Source organism: Coturnix japonica, chromosome 3, assembly GCF_054131305.1.
Source record: "Coturnix japonica strain WE chromosome 3, WE-NBRP24, whole genome shotgun sequence".
NCBI lineage: Eukaryota > Metazoa > Chordata > Aves > Galliformes > Phasianidae > Coturnix > Coturnix japonica.
The window spans coordinates 7,711,067-7,734,469 of record NC_140665.1 but is presented as its reverse complement, the minus strand read 5'-3'; the positions used below and the strand labels follow the sequence as shown (position 1 = coordinate 7,734,469).

General features: G+C 43.9%; 1 protein-coding gene across 9 annotated transcripts in view; it reads right to left on the bottom strand.

Annotated features, from left to right (window-relative positions):
• The window catches only part of SPTBN1 (spectrin beta, non-erythrocytic 1), a 149,779-nt gene that overhangs the window by 69,929 nt on the left and 56,447 nt on the right, over positions 1 to 23,403 (bottom strand). For 6 of the 9 annotated variants that reach the window (XM_085542530.1, XM_085542535.1, XM_015856705.2 and 3 more), the window contains one exon: positions 9,356 to 9,552. In XM_085542530.1, the coding sequence (XP_085398656.1) occupies positions 9,356 to 9,503 (148 nt within the window). In that variant the 5' untranslated portion in view covers positions 9,504 to 9,552. Of the gene's footprint in view, positions 1 to 9,355; positions 9,553 to 10,181; positions 10,280 to 10,375; positions 10,463 to 16,585; positions 16,652 to 23,403 lie in introns of those variants that run through there. The other 3 variants (XM_085542532.1, XM_085542537.1, XM_085542534.1) reach the window with 3 other exon arrangements.

Here is a 23,403-nt window from a genome sequence, read left to right as displayed (position 1 = left end):
TGCTCTTCTAAATTCTCTACATGGTGACTAAGTAGAAAAAATATTGCAAGGATGATTTATTAATCCAAAATGCCACAAAAACTATATAATATTTGATTCTCTCTTGAGAGGGATGAAAGTTCTTACGCAGCCCATCTACGGTCACAGTTAAAAGCTAAAAACTCCCATCACATTTGCCTTTCTTGACTCCTCTTGCCAATATCTTAGTCCACACTGTAAAAGGAGAATCTCTTCTTATGTACGGAACAGTTTCAGTAAGGAAGGATTTTTATTTTATTTTTCTGTGGATTGTTCTGGAAATCCTTATTTTTATCTCATTTGACAGTTTGCCTAAGATGAATGCTGAGGATTTAGCTGCTCTCCCTGCAGTTCACACACAAGATGCTGGAACGCAGAGGAGCAGCCCACACACCGAGCACCAGTCGCTGTGCCAACTTCACTTTGTCTTCCCATTGCAGGTAGAGGTGGAGCAGGTCTGCTCCTCTTACCAACTTGTCACTTCCTAGAACACTTGGCAACTGCCTCAGAAGGTCAACTGAACACAAACTAAACAGAGCTGCTCGTCAGTAATGCTTCCATATCAGAACTGTAGTTCAATTCTTCTATTTAAAGAGAGTTTTAAGTCAGTGGCAAATAGAAACTTCCTCGAAGTCCCTTCCTGATACGTTCTCCATGACTCACGCAGGTTTGGGACAGCCAAGGGCATCACAATAGAAGAGAAAGGGGCAGACTGAAAAGCAGGAGACCGCAAAGACTTCTGTCACTGAAGGACCTGCATACACTTCCCTCCTGCCAGGCCCAGACAGGCCTCCAGCAGCTCAGCACTTGGTCCTGATACAGACCCAGGCCCAGGATGAACCTGCACATGGTGACAAAGGCGACTCAAAACCTTTGGGAAAACTTCTGACAAATCAACCCATAATGTCAACTTACTACTGAAACTGGGTCAGTTCCACCTGGTTTCAGGTTTCGGTGTGAAGAGTTTTCACAACTCCCAGATGAACAGGAAAGTTGACATGACTTTTGCAAGAGCAAGTCCTTGCTAAGCGCAGCAGTGGAACGCTTGCCAGAAAAGCCTGCAGAGAAATGCTATTCGAGCATTTTGCGTCTGGAAAAGATTGTGGCTTCTCTTGGTGTGTATTCCAGCCTGAATGGCTTTTTCTGAGCTGTGCTGCTTTCCCTATCAAAGCAGGGAAGAGCCCCCAAAGAACCCCAGAAATGACACTTGTAGGTTCTCCCTGTGGCCCACAAAATGCACTCGGTTTGCTACCTGACTTAGATGAGTAACTCTTTTAACAAGTCTATTAAAACTAAGCATGGCACACAACCACACAGTTAAGATACTCATTTTCTCTGAAATTTTAGTGTGAAAACCCTTCTTGATTTTCTTCCAGAGAAAATAGTTTTAGCATGCTATTTTAAAAGGCGATGTGTTTATTGCCTGTCCTCAACCCCTCTCCTCCCCTGACTGAAATGCACCCACATTTATATGCAGAGAGAAAGAAGTGTTTCACCACTCCTTGACCTTTTCTTCCACTTGTCCTGTTTTCTTTCCCCCCCTCCTCCCCGAATTTGACCGCAAGCACAGGAGGAGATGCACTGTTGCTGCATCATAATCACTCAGGCATGCAAATTCAATCTTCCGTAGCTACGAGCCAAATGAGAATAGGGTGAAAACAATAAGCAGCACACGCTGATCTTTATAAATCTCTGTAAGCCGGATGACTTATTTCTCCATATATAATAGGGAAAGCAGGGAGGCTATATTAATGTTTGCAAATACATCCTAATGGTGACCAGCCACTTCACAGGTGACAAGTTCAGGGGAAGGAAAGAAGAAGGCACCTTTCTGCTCTGCCTGTTCCGTAACCGGAGAAACTCGAGCCTCTAAACTAGAAACCTCTGAACTTAACAGGGCTCCATAAAGAACCCGAGCTCCTCTCATACCTAAGCAACAAAGTTCCAGAACAGCATAGTTACAGGCACGCTCCTATAGTTCACTCAAAACAAACTGGTGAGAAAACAAAAATGTGTTAGAAAAAAGGAGTGTTAGAAGTTATGTTCTTGTTGGTGTTGCTTGCTTTAATCCTAAATGCAGAACTATGAGCTGAAAGCTTTGTTTTTAGAGTCACTGTAAACGAAACGCTTCCTTCAAGGGAAAATCTCACCCACAACATTTCATCATCTGGCAACTGCCTGTCACTGCAAAAATAAGTTTAATGATCAACTGACTAAATACTGCTTGTCTGAAACACAGCCATTCCACTACAAGCCACGTTTCATTCTTACATATGTACAAGAGCTGCCTGTGTATGACATACATCCACCAGAAAGGCTTAATAACATTGAAAGAAAGTAAAACAATATTAAAAAAAAAACCAAAAAACCAACACATTGTGCAATATGTAGATACAAAGTGATTAGGGGAAAAAACAAGTGTTGGCACTTCTCAACTAGAAGAGATCAAAGCCAATAGGAAGATCACTGCAAACTAAACAGTGGCACTCAAGCAAATTTTCATCATCCTCTGTACTAGTCCAGTCTCTGCCCCTGCTCCTATTCATTTTGCCTCTTCCCATCAAGGCAATCTGGGTTTATATCTCTCCAGGATATTACCTCAAGATACGAATCAAAGCACTGATCCGAGGGGATGATTTCATCACTAATCTTTCTCCATTAGAAGAACTGCAAGGTTAACATAAATTAGTAAACATCTTTTAATCCTGTACTGCATTTTGCTTTGCTGTATGCTCTGCTAGACATTATTTGTACTCCAGGGAGTACTTTCATACAGTATCCAAGCAACGAATAGAAGGAAAAAATGCAAGGCACATTGCAGATTTGGATGAATAGATAAAATAAATACAGAGACGTTGCTAGTTAGACACTGAAGATGTAAGACAAGAACACTCTTTTCCACACACACATCTTCTGTGGAAATACATCTATTGCATTATAGAGTAATGACTCATTTCTGAAGTGCATCTACAACCAAGCTCATCCCTGACAAAATCACAGATTAAAAAAGGGACACTGCCATCATTGGCACACAGCTTCTTTAAGTGAGAAAGCCTTTCCAATAAGACGATGCAGCAAAATACGTAGAACAATCGCATTATTTCAGTGAAGGGCCATTAATAGTTATCCCATGGTTTCTCTGTATTAAAAAGCTCTAAAACATTGATTCCAACAGCAAAGGTTAAGATTAAAAGATTATAATGATCAGGTTTCCCGTGGTGGCCATTATGGGTTAGATTCCCAGCTAGTGGATGTCAGAATGGTCTCACAGAAGCCAGCAGAAAAATGCCAATCTCTACCAACTGACAATCGGGTTGGTTGGCCTCCCAAACCACCAACCTCTACCCAGCTCTGCTATTGCTCCTGGCTCAGCTCTCACAACAGGGAATGCATCTCACATGAGGATCCTTCCTCTTTAAGCAGCTGGAGTAGGCAGCATTTGACTCCACAGAGCCTACCCTGCCTTTCCTCGCTCATTGGATATTGATGCAGAATGCTGCACATCCCTCATCCCATCACTGCAAGCAGCCAAAAGCAAATTCCCTGTGCTTTTACTCTTTCCCGATGCCATGGTGATGAATGGATGATGAAAACTAAAATAGACAGCAGAGAGCTGTGCCATGCCAGTGTGGGAGTTAACCAACACACCTAAAACCAGTGCATGTAAGGAAGTACACCATGAAGGTTAGCACAGGGCCCACGAGTTCAATACCAAGGCATGACAGAGCAGATTTACATGCGCTTTTGGGATTACCCTCATAAGTATTTCACTGCTAAGATCCTAAAAGCAGATATGCATACAAACACACACACACACACACACACATAAAGTCAGCATACATATATATATTAGGTTTCTACTTACTCTAAGTCCAGGTGGCTTTTTATTATTTAATCATTTCTCAGCTACAGTACTTTTTCAGATATCCTACATTTATTACAGAAACCTTCTTCTACCTTATTTTGCCAAATTACTGCATTGCTGACCACAGCATAGAGTCAGCCTTCTGTGAACTGAGGTCTGGCATCTATCTGACATGTCCAGAAGAAACTGTACTACCCGTGCTCTAGTCCATGGACTTACTGGGATTCAGTCAGCACAGCCCCATTCACTGGCAAGATGCGAGGTTCTCCCAAGTGCATCTCTGACTGGATATTGTCTAGTCTTGAAAGAATGCAATCAGAGATGTAAAATGACTGCAGTTGTCAGACTTTCCACACTGCGAGGCTGTCAGCAAGTGCTCCTTTTCCACCCTCAGCCCAAAGCAGCTCAACACCCATTTTCCAGTTCCACTCGTTCTGCCTGAGCAATGTCTGCTGGATCAGTTATTCACAAGGGTGCAATCACTTTCATGCATCACTCTGTTACCATGCAATCACAAATACTGTTCATCAAGTAGACAAGCATGTATGATTCCAGATAATTCACAAATTACACTCAGCACAATCTTCTTCAGAAGCCTAATTCCATGTTCAGGCAGCTCCATTGGCCCAGGGATCTGGTATCTGGTCAGTACACAAAGATCTGGCTAACATCTCCACATTGTTTGTACACTGCTCATCTACTCAAAGAGAGAAGAAAATGTCAAACAATGCAGAACTGGTACCAAAATCATATCACCGTAGCAGTGAGATACATATGGTCTTTGTACTTGATTACATTTTCAAAGGGATATCACTGAATCAAGTTGCTCACTTGAAAGTAACTTTCTGTTGCATGGACACAGTGATACCGTTGCAGGTTGAAATCAGTCTACTTATCATCTTTAAAACTGAAGTGATAAGAACAAAACATTACTGATAATCTGCTGGGGGTTTTTTGTGATTTGTTTCAGAAAAATCCTCCATGAGCAACTTCATGCCCCATCCCTGGAGGTGTTCAAGGCCAGGTTGGATGGGGCCCTGGGCAACCTGATCTAATAAATGTGGAAGTTTGGTGGCCCTGCCAGGCAGGGGGGTTGGAGCTTCATGATCCTTGAGGTCCCTTCCAACCCAGGTCATTCTGTGATGCTGTGATTCAAGAGCAAGTGCATTAATCACCAGTGACAGATGAGCTAAACTTCCCTTGTTTTATGAGAAAAGCAGCGTTCACAAGCAGCACTGCAGGTGACACGCTAACTCTAGCAGCTTCAGCAGCACCACACTTTCTCCCTTGATGTCTACATGACACATAATGTGAACAAAATTACTCCTGTTTTCAACATGAGCCTCCCACAGATTCTGGTAAAGTACAGCAGCTTAGGAACTCCAGTTGTGAACTGCTCCAGACAAAACCCAGAAGGAAAGCACTGGGTGAGGTCCACACTTGCAAAAGCTTTTGGTGAAATACTCCTAGAGCAGCCTCTTTACCTGTGTTCCCCTATGAGGCTCATGAACATCACGAAGTGCAATATTATCAAGTGTCCTGACCTATGCACAGTTAGCTAGGTGGAGCTGTGAAAGGAACACACAGTTTCCCCTGCTCTGCCCTAAGGAGATACGCCTCTACTATTTCATAAACTTTGAAACTATTTTTTTATTCATATACCAGACAGCTGAGTCACAGACTCAGGTGAACACAGATGACAACAGGACAAAACACAAACGAGAAGCAGAAAAGTGAACTCCTTTAGCCAAGCCTCTTTTAATACTGAATTAGCTAACTGAAGAAAGGGAAAGTTTTGGAGGTGACAATTCTCAAACAGCCTGGTAAGGGCATGTGAGACGGTGGTGAGCACACCTGAATGTCACAGTCCCAGAAGGAGCGTGAAAAATTCTGCTGAACAACTGAACAGTTCTTATAGGCTTTCATAAGAGCTCTGTAAGCCAAGGCACTGCACAGCACATCTTGTTAGCTAATGGTCCTTGATGGACGAAACCCAACCCCTGAGGATTTGTGAATGAAGAATTCTGCACAAACATGATATCTTTTTGGCTTCTACAGAGCAGGTAGAATTACCTGGTCTTCCAGCAAGACCTTCTGAAGGACCACGGAGAACAAGGACAGGTGAAAGATGATTTCCTACAGCAGGGTTTCTTAATTTACAAAGTAGGGATCAGTTACCCTCTTCCCATATTGGTTGCAGAGTGAGTGAGTTCAGTGTGAATGGCAATCAATCTGGTTGTATATCTTCAAATCTGAATTCTGATTGAAAGCTGAGTTCCAAGGCAGTTTTCTTTGTTTTAAGCAGAACCCATCATTAGCATTATGGTATTCACAGTGTACAGATCTCTTTGATAATATCAGTTAGCTGCTGTGCTGATATTAGTGCTTCTCTATTACTATTTACTCTACCTGCTTTAACTAAGCTTTTCTCTAACATGTTGTTCTGACCACAGATCATTCTGACCACCATCTCCTGCACTGCTCTTTAAATATTTCACCATGGTAGAAGATGGGGCCAAACAGAATATCAAGTTCTGGCTCAGAACACACTTCTTGCTTACCTGCTCTCCATCCTTTTCCTTTAAGGCAAAGGAAGTAAGCTTCATTTGAATTACAGTGAACTAGAATTAATACAAGATGGAAGCTTCACAGAAAAGGCATTTCACAGCTTGATGAAGAATGTGGACAGAAGATGCTTGCACCAATAGAAACATTTCACATTGAATACATTAGTCAGGCAGCCTAAATGCTTGTGGCAGTTATACTCTGGCATCTTATCAATGGGGGAATAAAGAGCTTTTTATTTTGAAACCTTTTATACAAGGATAAGGAGATAATGCTACATGTGTGTTTCAGAACATGCATGACAGGCATGGTTTTTTTATTTGCCTCATCAGTTCAAGGAAAAGAAGACATATGAAAAGAAAGAGCTGGACACCCCCAGGCAGTCACTGAATATGACTAATTAATAACCCCTGGAAAGAAAGTGCTGTTGTCATAAGAGAGCTAGTCTAAAATGGCTGCCTTGGGACTCGGGGTGTTGGATGATGCTGGTGACATAAAAATAACCACCATCATTCTAAGTCAGACTGGACTTGATTGTTCTTCAGAGACTCTGGGCCCTGCAGATGGTGCGTGACCACTTCTGTCTCAGAGAGGTGAAATTTACCCATAAAAGAAATGATGGTAGAGACAAGCCCGGGCTTTCACGCCATGATTACTGCATCTGATCCTGTGATAGGCAGCTGAATTACAAGACACCTCAAAAGGAGTCAATCTCAATTCGAAGACTACAGTGAGAAAAATAATTGGTATCCCAGCGCCAGGCTGAGAGTCAGTTCCCTAGTGCTTACAATATGGAAGCACCTGCCCGTCTGGGGAGACATAAAGGAAAGATTATCCACCAGAAAACATACATTGAACGGTGCCAGAAGCAACACCGCTTAGACTTTAACTGTAACCTTGGATTTGTAGCACAAGCCCTTCCTCATTCCTCCCTCCCTGCGTCATCGTTAGGATTTCAAGCAGTGCTTCAGCAATGCAGTGTGCTGCATGTTTTGGCAGCACACAGTATTATCAACACTAGCAGCACAGAACTGCGGGCAGGAAGCATATCAAACTGAAACAGTTGTGCATAAAGATGATAAAAAAGCAAATGCATCATACTCTAGGACAGTGGTTATATATAGCACTGAATCAAATCTTCAGCAAAATTATTTGCTTTGAAATTGGTATTTGTTCTAGGCTGACTAAATAATTCAAGTACTTTCCTTGCATTACTTCTTGGAGTAAGAGTTTCATGTTTATTATTCATTACTCAGGGGGGAAGCTTTGTTTGCTGTAAAATTAAGTGCAACAACAGACTGCAGTAAAAGCAAGATGTGGGGCCCGAATCCTGCCAGTGAGATTTCTACTAAAGCACCTGTGCACACCAAGAATGTAATATAGCTTATATGTGCTAATGCTGCAGGAGTAAAACACGGTTTATTCTTAAACAAGGTCAAACTAAAAAACTCAGATCAAGATTCTTCTTGTTTTAGGACAGTTTAAACCAGTCTCCCCTCATAAATATCTACTGGGATACTTCTGACCCCACTTGGCACAGCCCCATCCCAAGTCTTGCATTTTACCTGTACCTGCAAATTCATGCTGCAATGAGCTGCTGTATACTTAACAAGTCTTCTTAAGACAGTAAAACCTAATTAGGACACACCCTTTCTGCAAGCAGCCCCATTAAGCTGATATAGATACTTCCCTCAACAAGGGTTACACGATCTGCTCCTTGCCCACCTGCATGAACTATTTCATTTCCCTGCTACTCAGCTCCAAATTTGATCCTGCCCTGAGCCTGGCACACAAAGGTATTTTGCATCTAATGCATTCCTGCAGCTGGCAAGAAGAGGAGAAAGGGTACGCCATGCTTCAGACAGCCTCATTGGAATCACAGATTAAACACATGAGACCTTTGTCTCAGTACAGCCAACTTAATAAACCTGCTTCAACTTGTTATAAAACGCTGGGTTTCAAACATTCCCTCTAACTGAAATTTCAACAGTGGAAAGCTCAGCACATTTTGCGTTGTTTTCCATGCTTACAAGCCTGTCCCACACCACCGAGGCATTTTGTTGAGAGGTCAGGAACGTGGGCGCACTACCATAAGAGTCAGGAAATCATTTACAGAATGCATAAAAATTGCTTTGCATGGCGATGCCTCAGAGCTGAGAGGACACGACATAATCTCCTTGCTGCATAAACAAATTTGGTTAATGTCCAACCTTTAATATGCAATAGTGTTAGGTTTTAAGGAAAAGCAGACCCACTCCAATTTGATTTCTCTGCTCATGAGAGTAACTCAGTAGATGATGTTGGTTAGAACTGACATTTCAAGCAGTTTATTTGGAAAGTTAATAGGAAGATGGAATAGTTACTGGTATCTTCATCAGGAATTTTGATACCCAGAAACTCATATTAGGGTATGCAAGTGGAGAACTGTTGTCATTTGTTGCCATAGAAAATCAGTGTTAATCATGTCATATCACTGCAGTAACTTGGTATGACTTGAAGTCAACTCTGAAGAGCCTATCCAGGATAACAACAGACGGCTGCCTATGTGAACCTCCAGAGAATACTGGAAATGTATATACAATTATATATACTGTGCTTACCAGCCAGCAAAATCTAGCAGAGTTGTTTCAGGAACAGATTAAACAGTATTCTAGAATAGCTAGAATTGTTTGTTTTTTTAATGAGACATCATATATGAGCACATCCTGAAAAGCAATATAAGACCATCAGGTCCCACTGATGTCAGTGGAAGGAATAAATATCAAAAATCCTTCACTCAAACTGCTCTTGTCCTCAGGAAAATTTCAGCTCTAGTTTACCAACAAAACACCGGCACTGAAGACAGACTACCCATACTACCACTTGCATACAGTATATCAGAGTTTTGTCTATGTGATGAGTACTTACCAGCCAGGGCCTTGATGCGAGATCGCTCAAACAGTCGAGCAGAACTATTTTCATTGTCCCAGTCATCCACATCCCAGCGGTTGTTGACATCACTGTACTGCTGCTGGATTTCAATGTTGTCGTAATCTGTCGCTACTGTTGTCGTCATCCTGAGGCTCCTTAATCTATTCTCAGCATCAGATTCTTCTTAAAATCCTCTGTAAAACAAAAGTATATAATAGTGTGATGGGTATATGCTGGAAGTAAGTAGTAATGCTCAAGCTTATAAATGAAAGCAAAACTACAAGAGACTGAAGAGATGCTGTGCAGGCCCCATCCTTGGAGACACACAAAATCAGGGTGGGCAGGGCTCTGAGCACCTGATGGAGAAGGGGAGCTGGACCAGATGGTGCTTAAGGGTCCCTTCCAACAATTCTCTGTTTCCACAGCTCTGGGACACCTCCATGGACGGTGACCCCACCACTCCTGTGCAGCTGTGCCACTGCATCACCGCTCTATGGAGAAGGAATTGTTCTAACAGCCAACCTGAACCTCCCCTGGCACAACATGAGGCCATCCCCTCTCGTCCCATGGCTGTTCCCTGGGAGCAGAGGAAGACCCCACCTCACACAGCCTCCTGTAAGGTTACTGTAGGTAAAAGCTGCATAAGCATTTGACAGCAGAAGCCTTTTAACACAGACCTGAAGCAACATTTCTTGCACACATGCTGCCTGTGTGTGTGCTCCTGGGAATGCCCACCACACACACAACATGGCCCTGACCCCCTGACCAGCACAACTCCCCACACGAGGCCCCTCCATGCGGCAGGCAGTGCCAATACACTCACACTGCTTTATGACTGCAATCTGCACGTACTCATCCGCAGTGCAGGTACACGAGAGCCTCCCACCTCCTCTAGGGGAAGAGGAGGAACGCTATAAATGGCCGCTAAGCCGTTTATTTCCTGCTCTCACTCTCTCCCTGGCGGTGTTTAAAATAGCCGAGCAGATATCACAGCGCGGAGCTCCACCAACGCCGCACCTTCCACCTCAGAGCGGAGCCACCCCTCTCGCTTCCCGCCCATCGCCATCCCCACAGCGGCGGCAGCAGGTGGCGGCGGCCCCGCAGAGCCGGGCGCGGAGCCAGGGGCGGCGGCCCGAGGAGGCGGCGCCGTGCTGCCCCCTGCCGGCCAGCAGCCACCCAGCAACAGCCGTGACCGCCGGGCCTAACAACTCCCTGGTAGGAAATCACCATGGAATACAGAGTGCACATGGACAGAAGAAAGCCTGCGTTCCAGCAGGAAAGCAGCTTTTGTAATTTAAACATCCCAGCCTGGCTTTAGATTGGAATACCAACCTAATAACAGAACAGTGATTTCTATGGAGGTCAAATCTAACATGACTATCAGCTGTCAACATCCTGAATGGTCTTAATGGACTCCAACCCACTCTCAGAATACAAAGGCGACAAGCATACTGGTAACAAGACATGCCAGAAATGGTTCCAACTTCATTACAATGCAGGCAGACACTCTAAGCAGCCTCTACATAGGGCTTAAAAGCAGAAAATATGCACTGGGATTTCTCACCTAGTTCATGTCCTTCTGAACCTACATGGCCACGCTGTATGCACCGAGGCCTCGGAAACCTTAGCAGGCAATTACAGGGATAGGTGAACTAATAAGGAGCATGCGATTGCTACACTCCTCAAAGCATTCAGCACAGACCTGTCATGATGCAAAGAGATTTTGTAACTGAAGTCTTCTGTCTTCATTGTTGAACTGTAACACACTATTGCCTTCTGCTGAGCTGACACAACACCAGAAGATCTTACGAGATGAAACCATTTCATTTCAAAGCATTCTTTAAGATAGATTGCATAATTTGGGAGTGGAGGGGTTGGCATTATCTTCAAAAAAGAATAAATGACTTCAAGAAAGAACCAGCTACCAGGAAAAGCTTTTTCTCAGATAGTTTTCAAAGGCAATAGCCAAGGGTCAGACCTTTTGTGTTTGCTTTCATAAATAAACCAGATTCTGCTCTGTTTGTTTCTCAGATAACAGAAAATAAATAGCTTTATTCAGACCATCTGAAGAATGAATTCATTTAAGAAAAATTCATTGGCTACTTTCAAATGCAATAATGTAATCCACCATACAGGCTAAGACTAATCACTAAGATTCTGCCATAGCCACACACCTGGAATTACTTCTTAATAGTTGCATTTATCTTTAAAGTAAACATTATTCCTTCAAGAGTTACTATTCTCCCATTGAATGTTCTAAGCTGCCATTATTTTCACATTACCCTTACCACCTCACAGTTTGTCAGGGGGGTTTTATGATGTTATGATTACACAAAAAGTATTTTGAACAGGGATCCCAAACAGCGTCATTACTTATGTAAGTAGTGTATCCCTTGGCTAACTCACAGTTCAACCCATTGCAGTTTCCCTGACAGTTAAGACAAACTGCATGCAACTGAATGGTTGAAAGGGTTGAAAAGGGGACACGGATGCTCGAATCATAGGCCACGTGGGGCTACGAGAGCAACTGCTGTAAAAAAATGACAATGGTTTATACCCATTTCCTGTATACCAAGTAGATAAACTAAAGACACCAAGATCACCAGCTGCCTCCTTTCTGTTAGGACTTTCTGAAAACTAAGGCTGGACAAGCACAGAAATTAATTTGATTACCCCTTTTACAGGTAATCATCACCTCCAGATGCTTCCAGCCCCAGCCTGTACTGCCTTTCTCCTACCGGTGACTCACAGCAGGGAAATTAATCCAGCACTTAAGCAACAAATTCACTTGGAGTACTTACTATTATTATAATAAGAAGAAGGAAGAAAATCTAGTTAAGATGTAACTAGACTTCATGTTCATTCTGAGCAATATTCCATTTTCTCCTAACAGCAGCTCAATAGACAGCAAATATTTCTAAGATGTCATTTTGAATCTCATATTTGAGCTAGAAGATCTGGAAATACTTCCAAGTTTCCAGGATCCAGATACATCTTGTCTTCTCATCAGGGTGAGATTCTTAACTTCCGCAGAAAGGAGAACTGGACTACTCAACTCAACAGGGACACGTTAGGAGAAGCTCCTGTGTGTGAGATTACATACAAGTTCAAAACACCCCCACGACGCAAATCCTGCAAGTATTAACAAAAAATAGAAATCAGAACTCTACCAAACAATGGAACTGGAAGGGTTTTAATGTAAACTTCAGAAAGACTGGAAAGCGCATGCCTCCATTCCTCTCATTCCTTAGCCAGACATCTGAAGGAGCTGGCTCCCATCCTGTCCTCACACCCAGCCCTGAGACATTTGCTTGGTGTTATGTGAGCTGCAGGGAGAGAGACCTCATCCTCACCGTGTGCTTTAACAACTCCACTGCTGACATTCGGGCTTCTTGTTTCAACTGCTAATCCAGCTGTAAAACAATAACGGCACTGCTTTAGTAAGGCTTTAATTCCCCTGACCTACAACATCCTCTCTCACATGTAGGGTCTGGATCCTGAACTCATCTTTTTATTTTTTTCAACAAACAGAACCACGGTGTTTCTGCATTTTCTGGCCCAAAACCACTTTACAAATTGTCTCTGCTTTCCTGTTTGCTATGAGTCAACCCTCTCACTGGTGCAGACTCCTCTGGCCCCGCATGCTCTGGGATGCGGGGGCTGAGAGCTGAAAGTCCCTTGAAAGGTCACAGGAAAAGGGTGGACAGGCTGTGCTACTGGGGAGTCAAATGCCACAATCAATGTGTAGGGCACAGACACTTCAGGAATGCACAAACAAAGCAAGACTGAAGACTCTGCTGCCAGTGCAGGTTGGAAAAGTGGAAAAAGGTCATTAAAACCATGCAGCCTGTCCTTCACGCTGAGAGGCCTACTTCCCACGTCTCAAATAATCCATCATCTGAAAGCCAGCAGATGAGAGCACGGAGTTTTGCAAGCTCTCAGTTTTCCCTCTGCAATCCCCAGGTTGCAACGTTGTAGCTGGGAGACTGGGAGTTGTCACTTAAGCATCAAAACAGCTTCAAGAAGCATTCACAATGCTCCTGTAAACAAAAATACAGTCCACTGTGTACTGGAAATCCTGGTGTTTTCAGCAGCACCTGTGACTGTTATGTATAGCACACACAACAAAGATATCAAATGCTTCAGGAAATGTCGCGCTCACAGCCCAGCACGCAACAAAACTGATTCGATAGACCAAAACCAAATGTGTATTTGAAGACTTTCAATTCAGGCATGAACCACTGCAATTTTCCAGTCTGACTCTCTCCACATTCTAGGCTACACAACTTCACCCAGTTCCTTATCCACTACCCAGCAAATCCGGATTTCAACAGTTTTTCCTAAAGACTCTAGAACAAGCTAATTGATACTAATTGTCCCCAGACAGAAAACTGCCTTTCAGGCAGAAAGCAATGGTTTTTTGAAAGCAGTTATAAAGATGAGTGCAAAATCAGGCCTTAGAGAGCATTACCACACATAGCACTTAAGGGTGGGGTAAGCACCAAACCCCTTTTGGGCCTGCCCTTCCTCTCCCCCTCATCACCTGAGGAATGCAGAAGTAGAACAGCTTGTCAGGCTGCTGGGGGCAGGCAAAACACAGAGTGCTCTACCTCTTACTTCATGGACTTATAGGTTTCCTTGAACACTGCCACTACGAATCAAGCCATAACCAAATGCCATTGAGTCATTCTGTATGAGGGTATGTGGTTTAGCTAGGGCTAACCTGCGGCTGCTCAGGTGATGCCTACGGGTTACGCACAGCATCACTCCAAATGAGAAACCAATGTAACACACAATGTGGCCAAAAGAAACGCAACTCAACACCCAAAACTCTGATTCATGAAACATTAACAGGGCACTTTCTAAAACTGCCATCCTACTGTCTGCTCATAATGAAGCCAAGAAAGAAATCCCCAGATTTCAATCTGTGTATTCCCAAACCAACACCTGCTTCTTTAAAAAGCACTTCCAGCATCTTCTTTAGAGTGTTTCTTAAGCTGGTTAAAGGCAGCCTGTTATCAACTATCCGGGAGCACCCTTCTTCCATGCAAATGACTTAGCTGGAAAAAATCCTAAGGGATCAACTCACCAATTCTGCACCACAGTTTCTCCCACTCCTCCATTCCTGCACCTATTGTTGGTCATCGTGGCTATCCCAGGCAGAAGCTTCTCACTTCTCTTTTAAGAAAACAGCATATTGCTGTGTGAGATAAGCTGCCCAGATTCCATACACTCAGAAGGTACCTTTTAAAAACCTAGGCTCAATGAAAATACTCCTATGAAATAAAATCCCAGTCAAGCTTAAAACATTTTAAACAAATCTTCTGCATTTGTAGCCTAACTTTGCAGACACGTTCTGGTGGTTGACAGTCCAAAAGCAGATACAGCTGGTCCCTTTGAAACTGAGAAGCAAGCAACAAATAGCAGAAATAGGCACTATATTCTGTACGGTGAATGGAATGGTGTCCTTGGAGTTGTGAAGGCTGTACAGCGCAAGCAGTGTGTACTTGTGCACCTCTGGGTGCTGACCCATGGGGTTACTGGCAACTCCCAGCTGGCATATGCCCACATGATCGTCAGCAGGCCAGCAGCTGCCACTGGTACAGCTCACATATTTAAGCCTACTGATGGCAGTCAGTTAACAGCGTTAAAGGGAGCAGCCTGGATTAATGACATATTAATTATAGCATATACCATGCTCATGTTTGTAAGGATATCGCAGTCAACTAGATGAAATCAATGGAGGTTGAAGTCAGAAAGGTTCCAGCTCAGCTCAGTCCATTCTGGAACTACTAGAAAGCCCTTTACTACATAGACTCCGACTGTCAACATAACGTTTATTCTGATACACACTTCAGCTTAAGCATAACTCAGTTGTTTCACAGTGACAGTAGATGGGGCAAGAAAGCAAAAATATACTCTGAAATCTGTTCTCTCCATATTTATGGATGGATCCCTACAGAGACGGGACCTTATTTCAAAGTAGCATTCAGATCTTGAACAGCCTCATAATTTTGTTACAAGCCTCTGCATCTGGCCCTACTCCATCATCATCATCATCAAGGACTCTCATCCTCATCACAAAGCAGAACAAAGGTGCATTTTTCAAACACCTCTGAAGAACTCAGTCGAAAGTATTCATGCATGACTCTGCTGGATCTTTAATCTGGTGGAGGGTGCCCAGAACATCTTGCCTCACCATTTGGCAGAAATAAAAACTGACATGTTGCAACGCTATTAAGAAGCTTCCAAACAAACTTCCTTCTACTCACTAAGCCACAGAGTCGTAGACTTTAGAAGATAATATTTAGTATGTTCTAGAGCTATCTGTGGGTTGACCTTCCTCAAAAGAATATGAATATATAGGGCAATTGGCTACGGTGATATTTACCTTTTCCTTCATGGAACTGAACAGAATTCTGTTAAACTCTTTCCAATGTTTGTCCAGACTAGAGTTCCACTGGAAAAACCGCTGCCCTGAGAAAGGAGTCTCCCATTTTCTGGTCTCTACCCTCTCGTGACTCAGAGCTTACAAGACACAGAGCCCTGAACTTTGAAAGACACTTTTGTGTCAGAAAAAAAAAAATGAAATGAAATAAAAAAGCCCACACACAAAGGATGACATGCTCACTTCCTGAAGCCTGTCAGACTTGTGGTTCTTCTTTGGATGAAGGCATCACCATCTGTGAATGGAGAACAGTGGATGAACCTTCACATTTTGACCCCAGACATGACCATAACTTGGCAGGCAGCCCCAGACAACCTGAATACCCTCTGCTACATCACTGTTTGTTTTGACAGCTCTCCAGACCCAGCACTCCAGCAAAGTGGCAGTGCCAGGTGGTGTCCAGCCATCCAGGCTGCTGACGGGCATCGTGGCAACAGCGCAGCTCAAGGGTCTGGCTAGTCTGTAATCTAAAGGGAGATAGTCTTAGGGAAAAACATGAAGCCTTGATCATTCAGTTCATGGTGACTGAATATCTGTGCCCAGCAGTTACAACTTTGCATCTGTTATATTAACCCAACTGAAGAGAGCAACAGTCAAGTTTCTGGGCAGGGGAGAAGGACTGAAGATGTTGTGCGATGTGTCCAAAACATAAAGCTAGAACTGGAAGTTTCTTCTTCACCTCTTGCTCCTACCAAGAGGGTCTGATATAGAAGCAATGCCTAGGAATTACATTCACTGCTATTAAGAGAAGTCTGCAATGAGAGGACAACTGAACCTACCTTCGGAATGCATGAACCCAAGAGCTAACCAGAAGCTGGCTGCAGCAATCAGCGCGATGACATCTGTGAGCACATTCCTCTTTCTGCAACCTGAGATGGCTCTGACCTCCTTACAGGGGGAGGGCTGCCAAGTAAACAGCCCTGAGGATTCAGCCTGCCAACTGCTGGCTCTCTCGCACTTCTATTCTTCCTCTCCAGTTCTCCACCCCACCCATTCGAACTCTATTACTATTGTAACTTCCAACTTCTTTGACAGTTAATAAATGCGCATAGCTGACTTGGTGACTGCAGGTCAGGAGCGCAGACCAAGGAGTGCCTGTACAGAGAAGGTAAAATGTGATATTCCAGTGCTGCTGCCCAGCTACTGGAACATTCTGTAGCTAAGATGAACGGAACAAAAAAGGGGGGCAGTAAAAAATGGTTTTTTGATCAAAATTGCACTTTAAGCACTGAGACATGTCTCCGGAACAAGAATAAAATGAGAGTATGATGGAGTATTATGATTCCATCAAGTGGAGAAAGAAGGAAAAAAACAGCACCAGACAATGGTGGTCTAGATTTGGGTGTATGTCCAGGAAACAGCAGGGCATAACACACAGCTCACCACAAGCATTTTATGTTCAACTCATAGATGAGTAGGAATCCCAGGATCACTGCCTGCTTACATTGCCCAGGATGTGACACCCACATGGGCCACAGGAGGCTGAACACACAAAGGGAAGGGCACAAAAATGGGCAGCAACCTCAGGATATGCTGCCGTATACCTAGACGAACCCCCCGGGTTGGAGCCATTCATTTTAGGGCAGGAAAAGGCTCCATCACTCTCAGCCAAGGGGGAGGAATCCAAGCAGCCTCCCAGGAGAGAGGCTGGGCAGGGCACTGCTGCTGACAGCTTCCAGGACAGGAAGAATGAGATGGAGCTCTTCTGGCTCTGTCTCCCAACTGCAGAGCAGCGCTGGGAAACCGCACCCAGGGAGACGCCTAGGGAAAAAAGGATGTTTTGTTGTGTAGGCTTTTGTTCTGGGCTTTGTTTATTTGAGATATTTCACAGCCGGGCAGGCATGGAAGCAATTTAAAGGGCCAGCCTGGAAGAAATAACCTGCTCCACAGTGAGCAGGTTTTGAATTAGCAGAAACCAAACAAACAAATAGCAACAACAAAAAACAGATTCCGGGACAGGAAAGATTTGCTAATGCTTTTCACAGGGCAACAATAGGCAATGCAATTGGAACAGCAGCTGGTTTCAGCAGCACGCTAAGCTCCAGCAGCAACTCATGGAGGGACAACCCCAAACCCAATAGCCTCTTATTAAGAGGAGACTTGGCATCACTACAGTGCAGCTGGTGCTGTCCCATGCTGCCTGGCCATCTCCCGGCACTTGGTCCCGCTCCCAAGACCTCTAGTTCTGCTGGCTCTGCTTTAACCAGAGATAAAGCTTTGTTCATCACCCCAGGGTCTGATGAAGGACTGGCCTAGTAAAGAATCCAGTTTCAGGCAGTATGGTGGTCCCAGAGGAGGCTCAAAGGCAGCTCCAGGAGAAGCATTTCCTTCAGATGCTGAAACCGAAGTCACAGCCAAGGTCACACAAATCTTTGCCTCTCACTGGCCGTGGCCAGCACAGCACTGGAGATCCTTACAGGGACCACGTGGATCCCTGCTTCTCATTCTTTAGTGAAAGTAAATCCAGAATTACTGAGGAAATGAGACAATTTTTGTTCGGGTGAGGTTACGACAGACAGAACTCAGTGTTGCTTCTGGGATGCCAAACCTTCTGTAACACCAAACCAGTCAGTGTTTGGAAAAGCAGAGCTTTCTCCAGCACGGCACTGGGATGACAGGTGCCCTCGGGTTGAGCAGCAGAGGGAGCAGACCAGGCTGACCACTGTCTCCACACCAGAGGCAGCACACTGCTGTGCACAGAGCCCAGCCCGGCGCCTGCAGCTGTTGCAGTGCTGAGCAGAGGGCTCCATTTCAAAGCTCTGCAGTCATCTCCCCTTTGAGTTGAGGTCCTCCGTGCATTTTGACTATGCAAAAGCAGAAACACCTCTGAAAGCTATTTGCTAAATGATCCTTCTCCAGTAAAAGGGAAAAATGTTAGTAGCCCTACAAGTCATGCACCAGGTTACATAGCAGATGGCATAGTTCTCCCAGGCCAACAAGATTTCTCATTGGAGTTAACCACACGTGGCTCAAATGCTGGTCCCAAAGGGGGGAAACAAAAAACCTCACTCCCTCTTTCACCCCTGGGCAGAAGAATTAAGGCCACCACATGCACACAGTGCACTTCACTTCTCGAGTGACCTTCAAGGAACACATGGACACAAAGCAGAGGAAGATGGCAGGTAAAGCCAAGTGTTCTGCCTCTGTTTGCCCTCTCTGAAGTTTTAAATGGACACCAGCTGTTAATTCCTTTCTACATTCTTCACATTTTTCTGGCCAACTCCCGACAAGACTAACAGAAACCTTTCCCTTTCAACCTCCATCTGATGCATAGATAAAATTGTCAGGCATTTTCAGGCAAGGAAAATAAATATATATCCTCATTGCCTTAATTGAAATGCATGCCTGGAGGTATCCAGTGCATCTCTGCCCTTTGAAATGGGTTAAAGAGCCTTAATGCCATCTAAATTAAGTCAATTTGTTATTCGGGGCATTTGTGACCAAACAATTTGAGATGTATCCTGGGAGGAAAAAGCATGCAGGCCAGAATTTGAAACCCTGGGAAATAAGATGATGGATGTGGAATAATGGCCCAGAAAAGTAATATCTTAAATAGCTTGGGTCGTTATTTTGGTTCTTTGATGTTTCAGCATCAAATAAGTGTTTTTGTTTTGGTTTGGGGTTTTTTTTGTTTGTTTGTTTGTTTTGCCTTTTTGAGGAGGGCAGAGCCAGTCTCTATATGTTTTTTTTCATGTCAGACTGGGACATTTATCATTTTCTATGACACAGTGACGACTCCTTACAGGTTGCTGGTGACAGGTGGCTGACAGAGCCCTGCCTTGCACACTTGTGCACCAGACGCTCTGTGCAAAGGGCTGGCAGTCCTGTAACACCCACACTGTGTCTGCTGCTTTGATAGGACCACCACACACAGTTCCCCATAACCTCAGGCAATACCACTACTTACAAACAGTGTAAGGAAATTGTAATAACTAACTGTAAAAAAGCAGCAGACCAAAAGCAGGGCTCGGACAGGTGCCTGGAGCCAGGGGTTCTCTTCTTGGGGCCACTGCAGAGCTCTGACCGCCCTAAGGAGAGCAAGCATACCCAGCACAACAACAACATTTTGCAGTCTCAAAATGTCTAACCATTGTTATTGGGGCTTTGTTATAAAGGCTTCTGGCAATGCAAGCACTGTGTCATGTGCACACTGAGGTTTTGCTGGCTTTGTGCACCTAGGGAATGGAAAACGCTTTGCAACAGCAACAAAAAAAAATAACATAATCCTTGGGCCAGAGAGCTTTGTGGTCCCTCCCGCTGACCTCACGGGGAAACAACGCTATGCTACACAGTACTCTTCACACTAACCCCCATCTCCTGAAGTACTCGAGAAATATCAAAGGCAAAAACATTGTATTTCTTCTGCAATTACTCACTTGCAAGTGGTTACCACACTTTGCACCATCCCTGCTTACAAACCCCCCCAGTCACAACACAGAGCAGCCACCAATGCTGAAGAAAAAGCAGCACGAAACAACAACATGCAAAATATCTGATTGTTACTTCACTCTGATTTGAGGGGGTTTTGTGTCTGGGAAATAGATCCTCAGCTGGCACGTACCCAACCCAACAGCTGCATTGCTTCTCTACTTTCACCAACACTCCAGAAGTTAGCCAGAGCCCTGTTTGTGCTGGCAAAAGCCCAAGGTTTTATTATTATGTACTATTAGTTCAGAGTGAGAAATGTGTGCTGCAGCAAAAAAAAAAAAACAAAAAAAAAAAAATCCAGAGGAGCTAAATTGGGTACAGATGTTAAAGCCTCACAAGCTCTACCCACCGGGCAGTATCTTACATATTGCTTCCATCACCTGTTTGCATTCTGAGTTTTTAATATAATAACTATGTGTCCTGCCCTTGAAGAATATTCTAGCATTCCTCATCCAAAAACCAATAACTTCTGAACTCTATTTGCCTCCTCTTGTTAACAACCTCTTCACTTTTCAGTACTCGCTTTAGAGTCACTTGGTATTTAAATAAGATTTTGCTGCTTTCACTACCTGGCAACTAACACAATTAAACTACCCCATTTTTACCTAATTTTCCCAAAAACTCAGCCTGATGCATCACCCTAGACCTCCAGTATTTAGAATTCACGACAAAATACATCATCATCCCAAGCTTGCTGCGCTAAATAAAATGCCTCGTTGTTATCACTATTTTTCCCCCATTTACTGGCAACCAACATCTGCTCCACATCCCTGGAGACTGCTGCTTCTCCAGGACGTACAGATGCAAAAGCCAATGCTCAGGTTAAGCAGCAGGAGCCCAGCCCCAGCCAGATTTCCGAACCTTGCTTCATTCAATGTATTCCATAAAGTATTTGGAAGGTGCAAAGCACCGCAGCTGACAGCAAATAACACAAAAGTAAAAACACAAGAAAATCACTGGCATTTCCATAACTGATGTGTAATGATTTTGCCATTTCAATCTACATCATGAGCGCTGCCTTTCCACCATTATAAAATGCTATAACGTAGTCCACTCATTTAGCTGCTTTCCACAAATCTGCACAGGAGGATTAATGACAAAAGAAGGCTGACTGCCTGCACAGCAGTGGATGCAGAGGTTGATGTTTCTGCCCCAGCAGTGCCTGGTATGAAATGCCCAGCCCTGCTCCTCCATGCCCAAAGTACACAGTGACATGAAACAATATCATGACTCTTTCTGACATGGCCACTGATGAGCTCTTCCTGAAACACGAGTACACCCTTTCCAATGATGTGCATTACACATCTCAGACTGCTTGAAGGCTGTGACCTCATTACAGATTCTTAGTTCCCTTTGCAAAGAAAAAATGGACATCTGGCAAATGAGAAGGGCTGGAAAAAAAGCCCATAGAGATACAGTTTTTCCTGCTTTCCCCTACAGCTTTGACTTCATCAGTTGCAACTGCACTATTGGTTAAGAAAAACTTCAAAAACCCTCTTTACACAAAGAAGACTCAAGGGTTTGTCCCTGTTCACCAACTGGCTGCTGTGACATATGTCCCAATGTCACGTACTGCCACTCATCTCTACTTTACCTATGGAGAAGAGACCCTGAAGACTGGCGCTGTCTGTGCAGCATTCCACCCCCAAGAATCTAGATGTCAAAAAGAAAGGTTCCAAAATGACAAGAAATCCAGAAAATCTCCTCCATTCCACATCAGGAATTGCTCTGCCATGAAGGGCAAGCCAACATTTGTTGCTTCAGAAAATGACTCCCTATTCTATCATCTTCCTTCACAAATAAGCAAAGCGAGGAAACACTTCCACTACACACTGACTCCATTCCTTGAATACTTTTCAGTATGCTGCTTTCTACTCCTTCCAACACATGGACCAATAGCCTCAAACCCTCAGCCAGTTCAGTTCTGCTTATTTCTTTCTTAAGTGTGTAAACAGTGCAATCTTCTGTTGCTTTCCTAAGTGGCTCCAAGATTGTGAAGTAATAGTGCTGCTTCCCTCAACATATGCAAAGAGCCCCCAGAATGTGCTCTGAATCCCAATGTGAAGTGCCAAAGCAGAATGACATTGAATTTATCAGTGGTGGTTGGTTGGGTAATTTTATTGTCCTTGTTTCTGTGTGCATGATGTCTGTTAACATTAGGTTTGAATATGACCAACTGCCTCCAAGGACAACCATTTTACAGCACAGTCATTGTAGCCAGTAGAACTCGGCTCCACCATAGAGCTAGTTTTTTTTTTACTCACTTTCCCTGCATTCAGGCTTTGCTCTGGAAACCCTCCTCCTTTTCCCTGCACTTTAGAAGAAATCAGTGCATTTTGTTGTCTTTTGGATTATGGAAGCATACGACCCAGCTCCCGTAGAGGTAGAAGGTAACTGGAAGAGACACGCTTCACTTTCCATCACTCACCCTGGATGCTGACAGAAGATCTAATATGATCAATGATAGCAAAATTCACATACAACCAGCCTGTGATGTGTGCTGCTTGCTCAGCCATAATAAACAGCTCTGTGCTGCCTTGAGATAGATATGAGTGGCTGAAGAAGAATCCACAGAGTAGTTCTCCTTGCTTAAGGCCTACCAAGGACCCGACAGTCACTAAACCATTTTTTGGGATGAAAATGAGAAACACAAATAACGTCGACATGCACTAAATGCTAACTCTGAGAAAGGATAATATCCAAAGCAGATATCCTGAAGTGCTACGCCCCAAAGGCATCAGCAGGCAGATGTAGAACCTGGCCAGCTACAAGGCATAAGGAGGAGTCTGACAGCAAATGATTGCAGAGCACAGCTCACTGTACAATGAGCAATCACATCTATGTGTAAAAGAGCCAGCCAGTAACTCTTTGTCACACAAGACACTGCATAGATGTTGACACTACAAATGCATTTGTATGAATTGTCTTGCAAAAGTGCAGCACTGAACCAGGCTCAGTAATTGTTTAGGAAACAACAGCAGAAGGTGTTTTTCATTTTGCTCTGGGCCTTTTAAGTACGACAGGGTGACATGGCCACGAAGGAAAGCTTGCAGATTAATGGCACTGCCTGCCACCTTCTTTCTGTTTTCAAAGTGAAAGCCAAGATTCTCAGATACTGAAGATTTACAGACAAAAAAATAAACCCAAGCCAGCAAAAAACAACACCTAA